Here is a 19,998-nt window from a genome sequence, read left to right on the forward strand (position 1 = left end):
TGTAATATTTCTTTCTATGACTTTTAACTCTCAAATACCTATATATTTAAAGTGATAAACTATTTAAATCTACTCATTCCGCGCATAGCGCGGGTTATCACCTAGTATATATATATTGAAGAAAAAAACAGTGCTCTATCACTTACACAAGAGACTCCTTCTGTTTTGCCTTCTGTTTCTTTATCTGTTCATTTATGTTAGTAAAATAGTAAATAAGTGTGTGTGTGTGTATTGTTCTCTCTTTTCAGCTAGTGTAAATGATATACAATATTCATAATACCATTAGACCTATATACAAATATGAATGATAAAGACAAATGATGGAGAAAATTTAAAAAAAACATCAAGAATCATGAAGAAATATAGATGTACAGCCAACATTGTTTCCTTATTCTATGAAACTGATATTCCAAAACAAACTTAGTCTACAAGGTATGTAAGAACTGAGTATTTTCTATGGTTTTAAGATCTTACAAGAAACTGAAAAGAAGTAACATCTAAACCACTCATTCACTCTTGATCAAATGTTTTTTTCCAAGCTCGATCTTCTTCACCAGTCTGAATGTGTTTTGAAATATCGAATCTAGTATCCCCGCAACCTGAAACCCAACAAGCAGATTCATACAGTCACCATGGAGTACATAAGCAAATGAAACAAAGTTAAGACTGAGAGAATGAACAAAAAAAAAAATACTATACCGTGAAAACACCACCTATGATGGCGCAAACATTTGTGATGAAGTGTGAGAATGACTTTGGGTTCTCACTTATTAAGACCTACAAAAAACATAGGGAAGTTTTAAGAGAGGAGAGTATGAATTGACATTGGTGACTGGTGAGAGATCAAATGCTGAAAGAGAAACCTGCATAGGAGAGAGATCAAAGCGAAACTTGGCAACAGGGTAATAGTAACCATGAGCCACACTGCTATGAGCCGTATACTCATACTCCTCTATCACTGAGTGTTCTTGACCGAATCTTCTTGAAACGACCTCTGTTTTGACTACTTGAAGATAGTGTTCGATCTGTATTTTCACACGTTAAAAGTGTAAACCCCGACTAGGAAAGTAAAAAAAAAAAGTGTGGGACTTACGGTAACATTAGCAGCAAACTGTCCTTCATTTACGAACCATTTGCTATTAAGTCTGTCATGGCTTAGGCCAAGATAAGGCATTAAGCGTTTCATATCAGTCAACAACCTTTCTGAAATCATTTTACCAAAGGTGAGATGGGAAACATAATGAGACATGTTCATTTGAGAAGCATCGAACGAATGAGCTCCTGAATGAGCTGAGATAATGATTTCTCCAGGGACCTGAATCAAAAACCAATATCAATACCAAAATGGTACACCATTAGAAGATAAAAACTAGAACATTAATAACTTCACTTTTACCTTCTTGGCACGCACATAGCCTACGATTCTACAACCACCACTAACTGGTGCCTTTTTAATACCTGAAACCACATTATCAGTTTTACCATCTAAAGCTAACTTGTGGTCCTCCTTTTTGATAGGTTTGAGCAGTTCTTCCACCATCTGGATGAAACAAATCATTGTAAATTTGTACAAACTGGTGCACTCATATATTCATTCCTAATGGTTGAATCTAACTTAGACTAGTATTACCTTGAGTATGCTCTCTGTGTCTCTATCTCCATGGTAAGATTCATGTTCATGGTGGCCATGGTCCTCCCTGCACAAAGATTTGAGAGTGACCATTATAAAAAACAATTGATAACCAAAGAGGATGTGGAGTTTACATAAATAGAGAAGAATAAATGGCTTCAAGTAGATGACATGAAGAGCAATTTGCTCACTTAAGATCACTGCCTTTGCGGAAAATCCTGATAGATGGGTAGCCTTGTATATGGTTCCTGAAAATTTCATTTGATACAATAAACTTTAACAAGAAATAGGTGAGAAAACATCAAACTTGGTATATATATATACCTCTTGCATAGAGTAGTTTCTTCTGTGCAGTCAACGCTTCCTAGAAGAACACGCCCATCAGTTTCAGGATTATATCTGCAAACTCCAAATAGAAATCATCAGAAAAGCATGACTTAATAATTCTTAACCGTTTAATAAAAAACGGAAAAGAACACAACTAACTACGCACCTCTGTCTTGTTATTTCAGCTGCTTTCTCCCAAGATGGTTTCTGAAAATGTTTAGCAGAGAGAACAAAAGAAACGTTGTAAAATAGTAAGCATTTACATATTTTATGGACCTAACATAGGTAATTAAACCAACATTACCAAGCGATTACTCCAGTAGCACCATGGAGCATAGAAATTAACAACCAAGATTTGAAAACTGCACAACGAAAGTTCCATTTCAGTTAAACCCTTGGACATGTACTAATAGTAGTATACATAAAATAGAAGAAGTAGTCAACTACTTACTGATGTGAAAACTTGTCAAAGGTAGCACCAGTTAACGGTATAGCAGCATATGTATTGTTTCCATGATCTTCGTCTCCATGGTTGATGAGATGTAAGCCAGAGGTGGAGTGGACTTCTGCACCAGTGGCTCTTAAATACGGATCAATAGGGACTTTCTTAATCGTTTTTGTTAGATTCAACCTTTTCTGAAAAAATTATTAACAAAGTTTAAACATAGGTTATATATAACAAACTAATGTTGTTGTACAATCTAACGTACACTCTAAGAACCATTCTCTGTGATGTCAATACCTTTGTTATTTTCCTCTCATTTCATAGTATACAGCAATCATCAGACAAAGACTGAGAAGTGGAAACAGAAAACTTACAGTTCCCAACACGTTGCTGACATCAACCGATGCAAATTCACATGAGAGGGAAGGAAAGCTACAGAAAAAGGGTCAACTTATCAAGAAATGACCAGCATTGTAGTGAAGACTGAAACATAGTCATAAAAAGAATGATACTGTTAAAATGGCATGCATGTTGGTTGTTGTTCAGTCTACCTGACGTTGAAATCAATGCGTAAGAAGTCCCCATCAGAGCTGTTGTCAACTATAACAGATGTATTAGTGGTAACTGCCAAATAAGTACTCAGTTCCTGCAAGTAAAACCATTAGCTAGAGAATCAGCTGACAATGCAAGAAGCATATAATACTGTAAAGTTGTGAAGATGGAAACAAGGCAAATAGGTTACCATTCCAAACAAGAAGACCATAGCGAGGGCAGCTATAATGGACAATCCAGCACCAGAGAGAGATGCCTCTGTCAAGTCTCTTGGGATTTTCCTGAAGAACAACACAAATCAAACTCAGCAGAAGTATACAATTCTCAGAGTAAGTATCCAAATATACAGAGTAAAGGTCGAGACTATATGCATGTGAATCAAAAGCCAATAATATCATCAGAATTGGGACACAGGAGAGTAAATGCAAGAGAGGATGGTTACCTGTAGAAATCAACGGACTTGATCTTGGTGGTGGAAACCATGGCTGCGAGAAACAAGAAAGGGAATTAAACAGAAGCAGATCCTACAATGAGCTCTCTCTCCTCTCTGTATCTCTTAACCTGTTCCTGTGTGATTCCCACTTAACTAAACTCAAATGTTATCTTTCTTTTAAACGGAATGAAGATTTTTCATCATTTAAAGTTTATATATTTGTAATTCTCTTTCTTAAATAAAATAGAAAGGAATCACATCATATAATTATAATTATGGTATCTAATCCTAGTATGGAAGGGAAGTAAATCAGTTTTGATCTTTGAACTTTGACCTTTTTTATTTTATTTTTAAAATAATGATTAAAATAATAAAATTAATTTTAACCTTTGACCAGAGAAGCGACACCGTTTGTGGTTTCACAAAACGCCGCAGTTTCAGAAAAAAAGCCTCGGCTAGAGAAGAAGTGCCGTCGGTGTAGTTCAAACAATGAGTGGCTATGAACATGTTGGAGATACCTGAGTTGATTGGAGAAGCTTCCGGAAAAGAAATGAGCACCCGAGAAATCCTAAGCTCTCAGGTGCAGACCAGAATAACTAGTATATAGCAAAGCTGTAATGATAAAATGGAATGAATAAATCACTGTCATAAGCTCTCTCTCACTTTTGACTCTCTGCCACGAATATAATACACAAATAGAAACACATTTGCATTACGAATTACGGATTGGGTGGACATTCTTTGGTTTGGGTCTATTCGGGTTTGGGAGTATTGGAGTTTAAGATTTCAGTCTCATTCGAAGATTTATAAATTTTGATAGGGATTCGTTTCGGATCTTTGCGAATTCGGTTCGGGTTCTGATAACCCGTTTAAATTATTTTTAAAAATTTTAAATTCATATATATTTTAAATATCACAGAATTTAAAATATTAAATTTTAGACATTTACTTTTAACTATTTGTATATATATTTTAAATATTTTGGATATTTAAGTATATAAATTTATTTTGGTTTTAGTCGAGTTCGGTTCCAGTTCTTTAGATACCAAAGTTTTGAATCCGCTTGAATATTTAACTAATTTCAGTTTGGGTTCAGTGCTACTTTTAACGGATCGGATTCAGTTCGATTCTTCCAATACGATTTTTTTGCCCAGCCCTTGAAGCCTATTTGACACACCGTTCAAAAAAGGGAGCATTGGAACGACACGCTGTGCGTCTTTATGTAACAAAAATGAGGGATAGTGTGAGATTAGCAAAGATCGCACATCGCTTATGAGAAATGGAGGGGCCGTTGGAACTTTGATATAAATAAGACATGCGTATCATTGAGCAATTCACTTACCTAGACATGGTCAACTCGTAATCAAAAAGATGAGTTACCTAGACTAGTGACTTCATTGCACCTTAAAGAAGGGAGCTTAGCCTAAGGTCTTTTCAAGTAGAAGAGCCTGCGTCATTAGTTGTGGAATAGAAGGTTTTCGTTCGCGCAGCCCCTACCAGTAACTTAGTCTTCATAAATTTTCTGTTAACCGATATTGTCTCTCTTGGTTAGGGAGAGAAAACCTCAATTTACTAATTGATCGCCTGGCTTAATGTTACTCTATTAAACCACAATTTAATGAGCCTTCCATAACTATAAAATTAAACAGATTATTCTCTGATAATATAACAGACTAGGTTAAGATCCGCACCTTGCGCGGGATAAATATTATTTATAAATTATTTTTAAGTATTACATATTTTTTTACATATTATGAAATAATAAATATATTGAATAATTAAAAATTATTAACTATTACGTATATAATTAAATTGGTACAAATACTTAAATAAATTTTATTTATCTAGACAAACACTTTTTTCTATTTTATATGTTATAAAATTAAGTTTAAATGATATTAACATGGATATATAGTACATTTTTAATATTGACATCTGTTAAAAAATATTTTATACTCATATTATTTTTGATCGTTTGTATTTCTTAATAACAAAAATTTTAAATCAATGATAACAATAAAAACTTTATGGGATGTTTAATAGTTTTAGTAATTTATAATTTTAAAAACATTCAATACAAAGTTTAAAATCTAAATATTAAGTTGTCAATAATTGTTCAAAATGTTTATCAAAAAAAATTCAAATCAAATTCGAAATTAAAATACTTATGTATTTTATATGGTATATAATTTATTTTAAAAAAATATTAATATGCATATATATAATATTTATTAAATGAGACTTCCTACTTTTGTAATTTCATAATCGTTTGTATCTTGTTATAACATAAATTTTAAACCATGGATCACAAAAATTTCAGTGTGAGATTTTTAACAACTTTAGTCATTTATATTCATTTTTTAAAATTCAAACTATAACATATACGGAAAAAATCTAAATTTTTATTATATAGTTAATGTGGTTGTTTAATTTATTTTAAAATGAATTAAAAATGATAGAGAATATACTGATTTTTATCAAATCTTTATTATTCAAAATCATTAATTGTCATATATACTTTAGCCATATTAGGTAATTCCGTGATTTTTATTTAAGGAAACAATGAAGAACATTTATGATTAATTTATGGTTAATTTAATAAAAAGCTTATTATATATTTATATATGGACCAACATAGTTTTCTAAGGATTATAAGAAAGATTGTGGTGATGACATGTGACTACAAAAATATGTTGTAATGCTTCTCTTTTAATATATAGGGGATGTTAATTAGGACAAATCTCCTATATATTATTTGAGAAGCATTATAACATTTTTTTGTAGCCACATGTCATTACTAGAATGATTCTTAGAATCTTTAGAGAAATAGGTTGGTCCATCTAAATATATAATAAGCTTTTTATTAAACCACAATAAATGCATTATTAAATGTGCTTCATTATTTCCTTAAATAAGATTGCGGAATTGCCTAATGTGGCTAAAGTATATATGACAATTAATGATTTTGAATAATAAAGATTTGATAAAAATAAGTGTGTATTATAATTATATTTGTTTAATTTTAAGCTATTAAAATAAATTAAACAATCATAGTAACTATATAATAAAATTTTTTAAAAATTATTTATATATTATATTTTGAATTTTTAAAAACGAGTATAAATTACTAAAACTGTTAAAAGTTTCACATTCAAATTTTGTGATCTATGATTTAAAAATTTTGTTATGACATGATACAAATAATTAAAAAATAATATAAATTGAAAGTCTCATTTAATAAGTATCAAAAATAAAAGATATATAAATATATGTATCATTTTAAATTAAACTATATGCCATATAAAAATATATAATTATCTTAATTTTAAAATTTACTTTGAACAATTTTTTGATAAAAAATTTGAAAAAATATTGACAACTTAATTTTTTAAAATATTATAAATTACTTAAACCATTAATTCCACAGTGAAAATTTTGTTATCACTAATTTAAATTTTTGCTATAACAGATACAAATGATAAAAAAAAAATGAGCAAAAAGCATCATCTAATAAATATTAATATTAAAATATACCATATATATGTTACTATCATTTAAATTTAATTATATATCATATCAAATAGAAAAAATATTTTTTCGATTTATAAAATTTATTTATATGATCGCACTAATTTAATTATATAAGTAGTAGATAATGACTTTTTAATTATTCAATATATATTTATTATTTTATAATATGTTATAAACATATAATATATAAAATAATTTATATATATAATATTTATTCCGCGTAAGGCGCAGATCTTAACCTAGTTAAAATTTTTGTTTGGGCAAATCTCCAAAATAGCACCTTTCTAAGTTTATATCACAAAAATAACATTCAAAAACTAAAATGACCAAAATAACATTTTATCTTTTGAAAAATTTAAATTTTTTTATTTTTCAAAATTTGAAATCTTATCCCCAAAACCTCACTTCTCAACTCTAAACCCTAAAACCTAAACTCTAAACCCTAAACCCTAAACCCTAAATTCTAAACCCTAAACCCCATCTCTTGAGTGCTATTTTTGTGACTTTTGGCCTTGAGTGCTAGTTTGGGAACAAAAACTTGATTTAGTGTTATTTTGGTCTTTTTCTCTTTTTGTTTCACGTCATCATAATTAGCCAATCTTTGGCTGCAGTTCCTTAATCTCTCCCATGTCCAAATTTGGACCAACTTAAACCAGGCACTTAGATCAGTCTTGTCTTCGATTAGGTGAAATCTATATTGTGGTTTTTTAAGAGACTTAGCTCAGCATATAAGTTTGCATGAACAGGTGGAGCAACAGCGGTCTGTGTACCAGTTGAAAGATGAACAACGATTGGAAAAATAGTTTGGTAGAGATGCTAGAAGTGTAGATGGCACAAATTAATAGCTACGCCACAACACAAGGAAAGATACATGTTCAAACCTAAAACAGAGAATTCTACCTTAAAGAACCATTACATCTTCAAGTGTTGTGGTTGTCACCCCAAGGGAAAACGAAGGTTTTGGTGTCGTGTCACCATTTCTCAGCAATAATCAGAACTAGCTCTCTGAGTTTTATGGACCTTGTTTGCGGATGCCATAACTGCTACGAAAATTCCAGCTTTTTCCATGGGTATGCAAATCATACATTTTTTATAGCCAAGACTTGAAACCTATCTTCACCATTTGATTCCTCATTTGACATATCTTTCAAATACTATCACCATAAACTTTGTATCTTATAAGCTGTCGACATATGTAAAGATCAAAATAAATTTCCCCAAAATATTGATAATATGTTACACTGTTGTTTTGATTCCATGATATCCTCTTGGAAAAGTTGCACCTCAAATGGTTAGACACAAACTAGCTAAGAAAGTTATGGAACCTTCTTGTCAACTAAGCTAGCGCCAAACCATGCTAGAACAACTCAGTAAGTTACTATAGGTAGCTGATCATGGACCTGTTGGAAATTTTTTTTAGGTGATACTCCAGTTTCTAATTAAAGAATCTTTCGTTGATGGCAAAAGAAAATAAAATTAATAAAGAATCTTTTGGAAACAAAATAAGAAACTGAAACGCATCTCTTTTATTATTTTACTAGGTAATAACCACGCCTTGCACAGAATGTGATTATTAGTTTTGTTATTTTTTAATAAAGAGATATTAATTTGTTTAATCTGGATATCGGTTTGGTTTTAAGTTGTTTTTTGGTTTTTAATCTCCTAAAACATAACTATAATTTTAAATCAATTTTTATTTGGTTTGTTCAGTTAAAATATTTGATGTTTTTGGTTTTTTTTTCTGTGATAATAAAAATTATTATTATTTGTTTGTTTTCGTGTTATGAATCTTAGATAGTCGTGATGTCGAACCAATGGTTTCATATTATAGTTTCTTAACGGATAATAGTTAAAAAAAGAAAAGAAAATTATTAAGACAAATCATTTTACTACAATTTGGTCGATAGTGAAAGAAGCATTAAGAAAAAGAATATTTTAACTTCCAAAAAATAGATATTTCAATTGCGGTAAATACTTAGGTGCTCACGTCAATGTGCACATGTATGTGTATGTAAAAGTATATAAAGATGATTGATAAATATATAAAGATGCTGTTGATTAATATTAAATGATATTTTTTTCAAAATAATACATGAAAAATAAAATTCCTAAAATGAAATTATTTAAAAACAAAAATATTGTAAAATTTATATAAATTCTAATATATAACTTATATATAATTCTTTAAATATATGTATATATATGCATATAACAGATCAAATTGGATATTTGTTCCTATAAATATTGATATTTGTGATTTGTTTTTTTTTTACGGATATTGCATTTTAATATTGGATTTGTTTCGTAGAGTAACGGATATCCAGATTTTTCGGTTCGAATCAAAACGGATAACAAATCGAATCAAAAATTTATGAATAATTTATCCAGCTCTATTCGTAAACAGTAAAAATAACGTAAAGAAAAACCATGAATGTGAGCTTTATGTTAAAAAAAAATGTAAAGTACATAGTGTGAACATATTTATGTAGAGTTTGGCTGAGAAGCTGATATTACGTGTATACGCACACCAAATAACCTAATGTGCACACTACCACAATCGAATGGTATGTCGATGTAGCACTTTAGGATCGAATCCACAGAGACCAAATCTTACACTTTATCTTTATGGGATCAGAATCAAGCTAAAACAATATGGGGGTTTTAAAGTTGAGGAATCGTAATAAGTAAGTAATAGATTGAATTAAAGTTTTCAGATGATTAAAAATGCTAGCCTAGGGTGGTTTGATCGGGTGTTAAACAAGTGTGAGCCAAACAATTATTCAAGTTTAATTAAGAGCAAGTCTAGACCTCGGATCACTCAAATAGAACAATCCACTGTCGTGGTACTGCCCCCTATGCTGATCGATCTTGATACCTAAACTCTCGTTTGGATCAAGATGCGACAGCAAGCAATAGAGATCAAGTCCGATATGTTCACAAAACACCCTAATATCTACTTTCGCTGATTAGGGATGCAATGCTCATTCAAGTTATGTCTAGCAACCTATAACACTTTTGATGAATAGATTAAACCTAAAATCAGGCACTAAGTGGTTAACTTGATGCAAGCCTTAAGAACAACAGTGAATGAAGACAATCGATTTATAACTTATTTATGTCAAGCTCACGGATCTAACACCCTAACACCCTAGACTAAGCAAGCTGACTACTCAGCCATGGAGCAAGAAAACACAGAGACAGAGACTGAATAAAACATGTGTAGATAAAATAGAATAAGGGTTCAGGGGGTTCTTCTCTAGGGTGAGAGAGATGGAGCCTTCTCCCTTTACAAAGTATCAAATCACAAGTCTCCAACTCTAAGGTCTGGTTTCTTCTCCCAAAAACAGCGTAGAATGATAAAGAGAAACAAAAATATGATATATCAAAGCCACAGGCGGCTGGGAGAGAAAATATGGATAATTAGGGCAAATCCCGTAATGATTGTAGTTTCCTAAAAAATCTCTGCCGCTGGAACACTCACTCGGAACAGTCATCAAGACTGTTCTGCGTGAAAACCACCAAATTGCATTGTTTTCTGCCTCTTTTGTTCCAGCTGATCCATCTCCCATAAAATGCAACTCCAGACCTGTAATGACTCCAAAAGGACTAGGAAGACTCGATAAAGACTTGAAAACCAATTTAAAAGCATATATACAAGATGTATAAAACACCATATATCAATTCCCCAAGACTTAGATCCTTGTTTGTCCCCAAACAATGTCAAGTATCAAGAACAGGGAGAAAGGTTTGAAAGTGTGGGAACTCTCCTATTCTCAGCAACCATACTTTAACCACGAATCTCTGAACCATACAAGCAGTAAAACTAGGACAACACACCCTTACCGGAACCCCACTGACTGCTGTTCAAAAATCGTCTTCATACTCTTCATCTCAAACCTGAAAAAGCAACACTATCGAGACAGAACTCCCTACATTCATTTAAGAGTAGCGTGAGCTTCTCATCACAGGCATCATTCAGGGTAGACGGTCTAGGTGTGGAACAGGCTATTTAATGGTGGAGTTAAGAGTGTTTAGGGGCTACCATTTCATTGAAGAGGATGCAGGATATCACACAAAATGGCAAGAGAGGATAGATCCATTGATGTCCACAGCCTCTACTCGTTTTTGCTCTATCTGGTGCGACTGTTCTGATGACGGAACAGGCAACTGATTGTTCTGCTTTCTACTTTCCTCTACACACTCTTCAATACTTGGTACCAACTTCTTGCTCGACCTTTCCAGTGGCTCCATGTTTCTTTTCTTTCTTCCCCTTCTCCATCACATTAATCTCGTTTTTTTTTTTTTTTTTTTTCGAAGACTGATATGGTGATGTGACGAAGAAGGAGGTAATACATGATCGTTCTGAGTGCCACTGGTGGTTCTGATTTTGCAACCATTCTGGTTCTCCACCCCTGCTCTTGCGCAGTTCATTGGTTATGGAGCAGTTGCTCCCTTAATCTGCTTGTTCTCCTTTCTGACTGAATTTCTGCAGCAGTAACGAGTAGCAGGCTGCGTTGATCCTTTCCTCTCCGACCTTTTTGCACATATCTGCACATATGACACTGAAAAACAAATGCATGAAGGTGGAATAAAGGCTAAGGTGCAGGGTGGGAACTAGCTAAAGATGAGCTAGCCACTCAGGATCAGCAAGATGGATAAAAAGGATAAGAAGTCCTGAGTGTGTTCTCGTTTCCCTGATCTAATGCCCATAACAAGAAGAATTTCAGTCAAGATTAGGTTCAAGCAAGGTGGAGTTAAGTCTACCCAGTGTAACCTGATCGGCTGAGAACTTCTGGAGAATCAAGTGAGATATGTCAGGGTGTTCCAGGTCCACATGTGTGTCTTTCGCCACTGCTAAGGTCACTGAATAAGATAACTAAAGCACGAGGTGGTCAGTGATCAACACAGAATAAGATCCTAATTCCCACAAAGTTTTGAATGACTCAATAAAAGACGGACTCAAATTGACCCAAAAGAAAAACAAAAGAAAGAAACGAGTTAGTAAACGACGAAAACCCTCCCCCAGACTTACTTCACAACGTCCCTGGTGTGAAAATAAATCAGAGAGAAGGTGAAATCAAGAATAAACATTTTTTTTTTGTTCGATACTTACCTGGCGCGGAGCAGCCTGACAGAGCAAGACGCGGTTGCTCCAGCAAAGGATGCTCTGGAATGAGAGCAGCCAGCTGCTTGCTCCAGTCAAGGGTCTCGGATTTTCTGATTTATGACCTGAGACTCAACAAACTAAAAACAAAAATAAGTGAAAAAGAAAATCCTAATGTTAATGACACTCACCAGTGGGTTGCCTCCCACCAAGCGCTTGGTTTAAGTCTCTAGCTTGACTTGGTGACTGGGATCAGTCGGATTGAGCAGGAGGGCCTGTTCCAAAACAAGCTCCACAATCAGACATGTTCAGCTTCAGAACTCTGCTCAGCAACCCTTTCACAGCAGCGTCTCCTTTCTCCTTCAGCTCATGTGTGAGAATGGCTCTGACTTTAGAGAACGGTTTGGAGGTACCCTTGCACTTTACCTCATACTCAATGGAGTTCTCATCACACTTGAGAGGTATCAAAGTCATTGTAGGATCTCCCTTGACCCTTTTCTTCTGGACTTTTTGTTTCACCCTTGAATTCCCTCTGAATTTAGTAGGATCAGTGCTAGGATCTTCATCAGAAAACAGCCTGCTCTCACCCTTATCACCATGCTCCTTCTCTGGAACAACCTTCAGCTTTTCTACATCAAACACTGAGATGCGAGAGGCGTGTGATGAGGAAGATCTGGTGGGTACAGCCTTGTAGAAAACTTTCTTGTTGATGTTGGAGAAGCAGACTCTCTTGTTGGGCATATCGATGGTTGCTCCAACAGTAGCCATGAATGTCCTTCCAAATATTAAAGGCATCTCATGATCCTTGTTCATCTCAACAACTTGAAACTCAGCAGGAACAATGCATTCCCCTACTTGAACATGAAGGCTGCGGATGGTTCCATATGGGACTGCTCTGGAAGAGTTTGCAAAGGTCAGGGTCAGCTGAGAACGCTCAATATCAGCAATACCCAAATCGTCTACAATAACCTTTGAGACGAGATTCACACAAGAACCAGAGTCACACAGAGCATCCTTGAAGGTTGTTCCTGCGATGGAACATGGAAAAACAAATTTTCCAGGATCATCAACCTTAGGCAATACCTTCAGTGCTGGTGTAGACAGAGCTTTGGTATAGAGGACCTTGATCTCCTCTTGAGTCTCTCTACAGTGTTTAAAGAACTGGAGCAATGGACGAATCTGCAGAGCATCTTCGAATGCAAGTTCTTTAGGAAGCCTTCTCACCATCTTGTTAAAACCTATCAGCTGCTCTTCACTAATGGGATCCATCAGATGTCTAGGTGGAATTGGATAGGGAACCTTAGGAACATAGACTCGAGATGGTGGAGTCTCGGCAAGTTCGCTAGAAGCAGTCACTCCAGAGCTAGCAGACTGCTCTGCTCTCTCTTCTGCGCCTGGAGCAGTCTCAGCGAACGGATGCTCTATTGCATTACAGTGCTCAGTCCTAGGATTTTTATCAGTTCTTCCAGGGAGCGTCTCTTGTTGCCTCTTGACACTCTCAGCTGTTTGAGCAAGCTGAACATCGATCTTTCTTATGTGGATCGCAAGATTGTCATACTTGTTATTCAGCTCAGTGAACATGTTGCCCATCCTGGTATCCATTTCTGTGGTTACCTGATTCAACGCCTTGGCCTGAACCTGTTGACCCTGCAACAATTGTTGCATCATCATACCCAGACCCTTCAGCTCATCTGGTTGATTGTTCCCGTTAGCTGGAACAGCTTGCTGATTGCTCTGCGGTTGTCGCTTGTTCTGGTTCTGAATATGCCCAGCCGTAGCTTGCTCCATGCTGAAGACGTGCCCTTGGTTGTTTTTCAGTAGCTGATCAACCTTGGCAGTCAGCTCATCTATTTTCTGGGCGTCAGAACTGTTCCCTTTCATGGAGCAATCACTCTCCTCTTTCTTATTAGCTGCGCTAGCAGCCATGTTCTCAATCAGCTTAAACGCTCCAGCAGTGGTTTGAGTCATGAAATCTCCATTGCTCGCGGAGTTTAGAGCACCTTGGTATTTCCAGTCCACTCCATCATAGAAAATGTCCAGGAGATAATCATCATCAAATCCATGGTGAGGACATTCTCTGCGATAGTCATTGAAGCGCTCCCATGCGTCGCAGAAAGGCTCATCAGTGAGCTGTTTGAAGGAGGTGATCTTGTTCCTCAATGCAGCTGTTCTCGCCTTAGAGTAGAAATAACTGAGGAACGCTGATCGGACCTGTTCCCATGAAGTGAGAGAGCCGGTAGGGAGAGAGTTCAACCACCGTGCAGCTTTTCCATCAAGAGAGAATGGGAATAACATGCACCTGATGTAATCTGGTGGAACACCATTAGCGCGAGTGAAACTACAAACTTTTTCGAAGCTCTCAATATGCTCCATTGGAATTTCTGTAGAGAGACCAGAGAACACCTTTCTCTGTACTAGACCGATCAAAGCAGGCTTGATCTCGAAGTCCTGCCTGGTGCAGAGTGGAGGAATAATGGCAGAGCGCATAGTAGGGATGTTACGCGGAAGGTTTCTCTGTCCGATTGGAACAGTCTGCGCCTGTTGTTCCTGCCGCGCGAGAGCAGCCTGTTCAGCAGCATCCTGCTGAGCCTGGATGGTCTGCTGCATTTGTTGCATCTGCTGCTGCATGAATGCCATAGCCGCAGCGAGATCATCCTGATTGGCGTGATCACCCATAGTGGTGTCAGTTTGCCTTGGCTGTTGACGATTTGTTCTTTCTAACCTTGCTAGCTCCTGGTTGGTAAATGTAACTAACTCCCCTTGTGCGTTTCTCCGAGTATGTCTACTGGTCATGCACCTGGAACATTAGCTGCAACAAAAAGGATAAGGCAAGTTAGAGGTCTTAGACTAAATAATTTATCCAGCTCTATTCGTAAACAGTAAAAATAACGTAAAGAAAAACCATAAATGTGAGCTTTATGTTAAAAAGAAAATGTAAAGTACATAGTGTGAACATATTTATGTAGAGTTTGGCTGAGAAGCTCTCTACATGTGACATGTGTCTATTTTAGTGTAAACGCATTTATTACAATGCTTATACACGTGACATGTATCCAATTTAGTGTGAACACATTTATTACAATGCTTCTCTTTTAATATATAAGGGATAACCCTCTGTATTATCAGATGCATGCTATAGTAATCAAACAGTGTATATAGGCCCTGTTCATTTGTACATCTGGAAGATGCATCCAGATGGTTCATCTAGATGTCTTATCCAGATGCTCCATCTAGGTGTTGTTCGTTTCTTCATTTCGTCCATGCATCCAAATGAATCATCTGAATGCAACTATGTTCGTTTGCTTGTCATTTTTTAACTTTCATCTCCATCTAGATGGACTTGTTAATAAAATGACTAAAATATAATTTTTTACGTTTCGGCGGAAAAATAGCATTTTTACGGTTTTGGCCGAAAATATTTTTGCGATTTTTGAGGAAATATGCGTTTTTCGCGATAAAGTGCATTTTTATGGTTTTGGCGGAAAAATACGTTTTTTGCGGGTTAGACGGAAAAAGTGTGTTTTGAAGTTTTGGCGGGAAAAATACATTTTTTCCAGTTTTGGCGGGAAAATACATTTTTCCAGTTTTGGCGGAAAAATACATTTTTTCTGGTTTTGGCGGGAAAATACATTTTTCCGGTTTTGGTGGGAAAATGCGCTTTTCCGGTTTTGGTGGGAAAATGCGTTTTTCCGGTTTTGGCGGAAAAAATACAATTTTCCGGTTTTGGTGGGAAAATACGTTTTTTCGGTTTTGGCGGGAAAATGCGTTTTTCCGGTTTTGGCGGGAAATGCGTTTTTCCGGTTTTGGCGGTAAAATTTCATTTTCCGGTTTTGGCGGTAAAATACATTTTTCCGGTTTTGGCGGGAAAATGCGTTTTTCCGGTTTTGGCGGTAAAATTTCATTTTCCGGTTTTGGCGGTAAAATACATTTTTCCGGTTTTGGCGGGAAAATGCGTTTTTCCGGTTTTGGCGGTAAAATTTCATTTTCCGGTTTTGGCGGTAAAATACATTTTTCCGGTTTTGGCGGGAAAATGCGTTTTCCGGTTTTGGCGGGAAAATATATTTTTCGGTTTTGGCGGGAAAATGCGTTTTTCCGGTTTTGGCGGGAAAATGCATTTTTTCCGGTTTTGGCGGAAAAATGCATTTTTCCGGTTTTGGCGGGAAAATGCGTTTTTCGGTTTTGGCGGGAAAATATTTTTTTCTGTTTTGGCGGAAAAATATATTTTTCTGTTTTGGCAAGAAAATGCGTTTTTCCGGTTTTGGCGGGAAATGCATTTTTCGGTTTTGGCGAGAAAATGCGTTTTTTTTTTGTTTTGGCGAGAAAATGCGTTGTTTCCGGTTTTGGCGGGAAAATGCTTTTTGCGGTTTTGGCCGGAAAATGCTTTTGAAGTTTTGGCGGGAATATGCGTTTTTTGGGTTTTGGTCGAAAAGTGTGGTTTTACTGGTTTAGCCGAAAAATGAGTTTTAATGAAAATGTGTGTTTTATGTTTTTTTTTGCAGAAAAATGCATCTTGCGGTTTTGGCGGGAAAGTGTATTTTTCCATTTTGCGAGAAAATACATTTTTTGGTTATAGCGAAAAAATGTAAATGCAAAAAAAAATAGAATTTACGGTTTGAAAATAATATTTTGATTTTAAAAGATCATTTTTGTCATTTATTATTTTGGACTGAACTAGATGCATCTGCATCCAGATGCACTATCAAGACTCACCTTCATTTAGGTGAGAATTTGAGATGAATTCAGCTGGGTGATCCATCTGGATGTAGCATTATAATGCACTAAACGAACATCAATTTCCATCTTCACCCAGATAGATCACCTGGGTGAGCAAACGAACAGGGCCATAGCAGATTTGTAACGAAAAGATGGGTATAAGCTCAGTCTCACTTATGATCATAGAGTAGACATTTCCAAAGTGTTAAATTTGCAATCTGAATTCCATTTTCTATATATTTACTTGTCAATAATAGTAAAGATCTTACATCAAAGAATCAGAAGAATAAAAATAATGATCACAGTTAAAAACCCTTTCTTTAAACAAGAATCATCAAGCAATAAAATTAGAAAACGTTGATAAAGGAACTAGACAAAGTCCTCTCTTCTTCAGTTCTGCAGATAAGAATTCTTCATTTATGACTTCATTTATGTTCGATCTTATGTCTCTTGCAACACAATGTTTCTTGAATATTACCTCTGATGTAACATTTACATTATTTTCACCACCATCCAACACATGACAACCCTGAATAAACACCAAAAATGTTAGAAACTTAACAAAACGAAAAGACCAACTCCACAAATTAAGATACACTCGTATATATATATATAATCTAACCTTAGTTTTATTCGAAGGAGAAGAGGCTGTGTCTTCTTCTTCGTCTTCATCTCCTTCTTCTTCTTGTTTTTCTTCTTTGTGTTGATGGATGATACTTCTCTTTTTAGGGTTTGTATTAATACTATTAGCCTTTCGACGAGCAACGTTATGTATCTTTGTGTTGTGGACAGGAGATGCAGCGTCTGAGATCATCGATGAATCATTATCGTAGTAATGACTCATTTCTTCGACCATTTCGTCTTCGTGATCAATGTCTTCAAAGTAGATTAGCCAACTACTCTCTTCTTTTTGATCTTCTTCTTCTTCGTGTATCGTTCTGACTTGGTGATTAGAGAATACCTTTTGTCTCACGCAGTTGTTTACGGAGTTCTCCATTGAAGTGTGGGGGGGGGGGGGGGTATGCAAAAGAAAGATGTGTATGCACAAGCTGAGACTTTTGTTGCCAAATGATTTTGTTATGAGACAGGGTTTCATTTATAAAGGAAAGAATAAGTAGAGAAAGAGATCATGGAAGGTGAAGGTGTGGCACATTTCGGTCCGTTTGTAATTTTTGTTTTTTTTTTAATTCTTTTATTTAGTTTTTAAATTGTATTATTGTTTTTTTAATATCAACTAGTGTTGGATCTTTGATATGTATTCAAAGACACAATGGGTGGCAAGATTAACACCACTATCTAAATGAGGGAAAGATATGTGCTTCCGTTTATATATGAACATATCTTTTTATAGAGTTTAAAAGCATTGTTTTGTCAAGTATTTTGTACGAACTGAAAATTAAGAAACAAAGTTTACACAATTTAATTTTCATCTGCATTTCACTTTGCATTTACATGTTCGTAAATTATATACGGAAAGGCTAACAAATAAATTTATATTCAAAAAGCAACAAAAGTCACATTCAGATATTTAAAATATATATAGATCGAGTAGTTTGGTTTCTTGTTGTGCAAGAATAACAAAGGAGGGAAAGTGGTGAACCTTCTTGTGGGTTAGTGGATAATGTGATTGTGCACGTTTCACAAGTCTCGTTGGTCTCTAAAGTGAGTTTGCTCAATCTTAGAGAAACAAACATATAATATGAATAATTTCATTTATAAAAGAAATGTATATATACTAAGCTGGTAAGCCGTGACATAATTAATCCATAAGATTCCCTTAGGGTGTTATTCAATCTAAAATCAATTATTAATGCAATCCATCAAATTTATAATTTTCAGATAGTTTAAAGTTAGAAAATTCTAAAATCTGTGTAATATGCCTTAGTTTTTGATTTCAGTTATTCATGAGATTCCACAATAAATGATTTGAAATCAATTTATTAAAAAAGTTTCTTTAAAGTTGAATAATACTAGATTTAAAAAAATAATGGATTTAAATAATTCATCGAAGAACACCAAATTTTAAATAAAATTTATAAATAACATATCTAATAACGCTCTATTCTATTAAAATAGAATCACTATTTAATCTCATGTTGACAAATCATATGACACTAGGATAAGACTTGGATGGTGAGTTTATAAAATTAAAATATAAAACATATGGTTATGACAAATTTAAGATTTATAGATGATTGGTTATATATATATATATATATATATATACATGATTGCATAATTTGAAATTAATTTAAATACAAAGAAGTTCAAAAAAATGAATTTAAATCTTTATTAAATGAAACCAAATTTTAAATAAGTTTTATAAATAATATATTTAATAACAATATATTTTAAAACAAAATCTATAATAATTTGAATAATGATGAATTGTGTTTAGGTTTAAATTTTCTTAAACACATAATTGAATAACATCCGCTTATTGAGATTATCTAAGAATGTGAAAACGAATAGCATTTTCATACCAATGGTAAAAATCCATCACTGACAACAATTGAAACATCATGGTCTAACCTCTAACTAGAACTACATCACATTTTCTACGTAATGAATTCCCTTTTCTCGAATATTTCTATATGTATATATATTATTTTATTTTTCTGGTTAGGTTCTAAGAACTTTCTATATGGGTATTCAAGATAGATTTCGGAACCACAAGAATAGCCAGCTTTTGCAACTTATTTGGAAGATATCAAGACCCTGAAAGAGAGTTTCACACGATCAGAAATCATCTATGTACCACGGACACAAAATTCAAAGGCGGATAGTCTAGCACGCAATGCTAGAAAACAGCCGTCTTTCGTCGTTTACATGGATGTAGATCACCCGATTTGGTTCACAGAGTCAATATGAATCTGTATTGCTGATGACAAAAAAAAGAAGATAAATTTTTTATATATTTATAGTCCAATGTCGTTAAAACCGATTATCTAGCTTGGGGATGAGTTGAACTAATCACTATTATAGTCTTCCCGTAACTAATAATGATTGAACTATTTATACTATTAAAACGGAATCACTAAAAATTTATTACAAAAGTTATAGTTGGACCATTATATTTATTTAACTTCTTATTATTTTATCTACAACTAAGTTAAATTATTATTAAATATATACTCTAACCTTACACATTATTTAAATATTTTCAAAATTAAATATCAAAGAAAATATTCTTAAATATATTTTCTAAAATTACATTTTAATAATATCTTTTGATATATTTTAACTTAAAATATAAATATATA

General features: G+C 34.2%; 2 protein-coding genes and 2 non-coding genes across 4 annotated transcripts; 2 read left to right on the forward strand and 2 right to left on the reverse strand.

The window, feature by feature from the left end:
- Positions 1 to 369: 369 nt before the first annotated feature.
- On the reverse strand, positions 370 to 3,583 carry LOC125609535 (protein disulfide-isomerase 5-3-like). The gene is made up of 15 exons (XM_048781014.1): positions 3,397 to 3,583; positions 3,145 to 3,235; positions 2,954 to 3,048; positions 2,777 to 2,834; positions 2,409 to 2,593; positions 2,262 to 2,319; positions 2,124 to 2,164; positions 1,955 to 2,029; positions 1,822 to 1,878; positions 1,631 to 1,697; positions 1,397 to 1,540; positions 1,094 to 1,315; positions 864 to 1,025; positions 700 to 777; positions 370 to 599 (listed from the first exon to the last, which is right to left on the reverse strand). The coding sequence occupies exons 1-15, from the start codon at positions 3,435 to 3,437 to the stop codon at positions 507 to 509; spliced, it is 1,467 nt and encodes a 488-aa protein (XP_048636971.1). The 5' UTR covers positions 3,438 to 3,583; the 3' UTR covers positions 370 to 506.
- A 1,138-nt stretch (positions 3,584 to 4,721) lies between these two features.
- LOC125609763 lies at positions 4,722 to 4,884 on the forward strand. The gene has a single exon (XR_007339910.1). It is a non-coding gene; the product is annotated as a U1 spliceosomal RNA (small nuclear RNA).
- A 9,194-nt stretch (positions 4,885 to 14,078) lies between these two features.
- Positions 14,079 to 14,185, forward strand: LOC125609655. Its single transcript, XR_007339807.1, has one exon. It is a non-coding gene; the product is annotated as a small nucleolar RNA R71 (small nucleolar RNA).
- Positions 14,186 to 16,576: 2,391 nt separating this feature from the next.
- On the reverse strand, positions 16,577 to 17,747 carry LOC125609536 (vascular-related unknown protein 2-like). The gene has a single exon (XM_048781015.1). The coding sequence runs from the start codon at positions 17,730 to 17,732 to the stop codon at positions 17,070 to 17,072; it is 663 nt and encodes a 220-aa protein (XP_048636972.1). The 5' UTR covers positions 17,733 to 17,747; the 3' UTR covers positions 16,577 to 17,069.
- Between the last annotated feature and the right edge of the window lie 2,251 nt (positions 17,748 to 19,998).

The sequence above is a fragment of the Brassica napus genome, chromosome A5 (assembly GCF_020379485.1).
Source record: "Brassica napus cultivar Da-Ae chromosome A5, Da-Ae, whole genome shotgun sequence".
Lineage (NCBI taxonomy): Eukaryota > Viridiplantae > Streptophyta > Magnoliopsida > Brassicales > Brassicaceae > Brassica > Brassica napus.

Bases quoted from the DNA above. Each gene is read 5' to 3' on its own strand.
- LOC125609535 (XM_048781014.1), bottom strand. From the start codon at position 3,437: ATGGTTTCCACCACCAAGATCAAGTCCGTTGATTTCTACAG. The intron at 2,835-2,953 runs GTAGACTGAACA...CTTTTTCTGTAG, and splicing joins CGCATTGATTTCAACGTCAG to CTTTCCTTCCCTCTCATGTG. The intron at 1,879-1,954 runs GTATATATATAT...TGAAATTTTCAG, and splicing joins GAAACTACTCTATGCAAGAG to GAACCATATACAAGGCTACC.
- LOC125609536 (XM_048781015.1), bottom strand. From the start codon at position 17,732: ATGGAGAACTCCGTAAACAACTGCGTGAGACAAAAGGTATTCTCTAAT.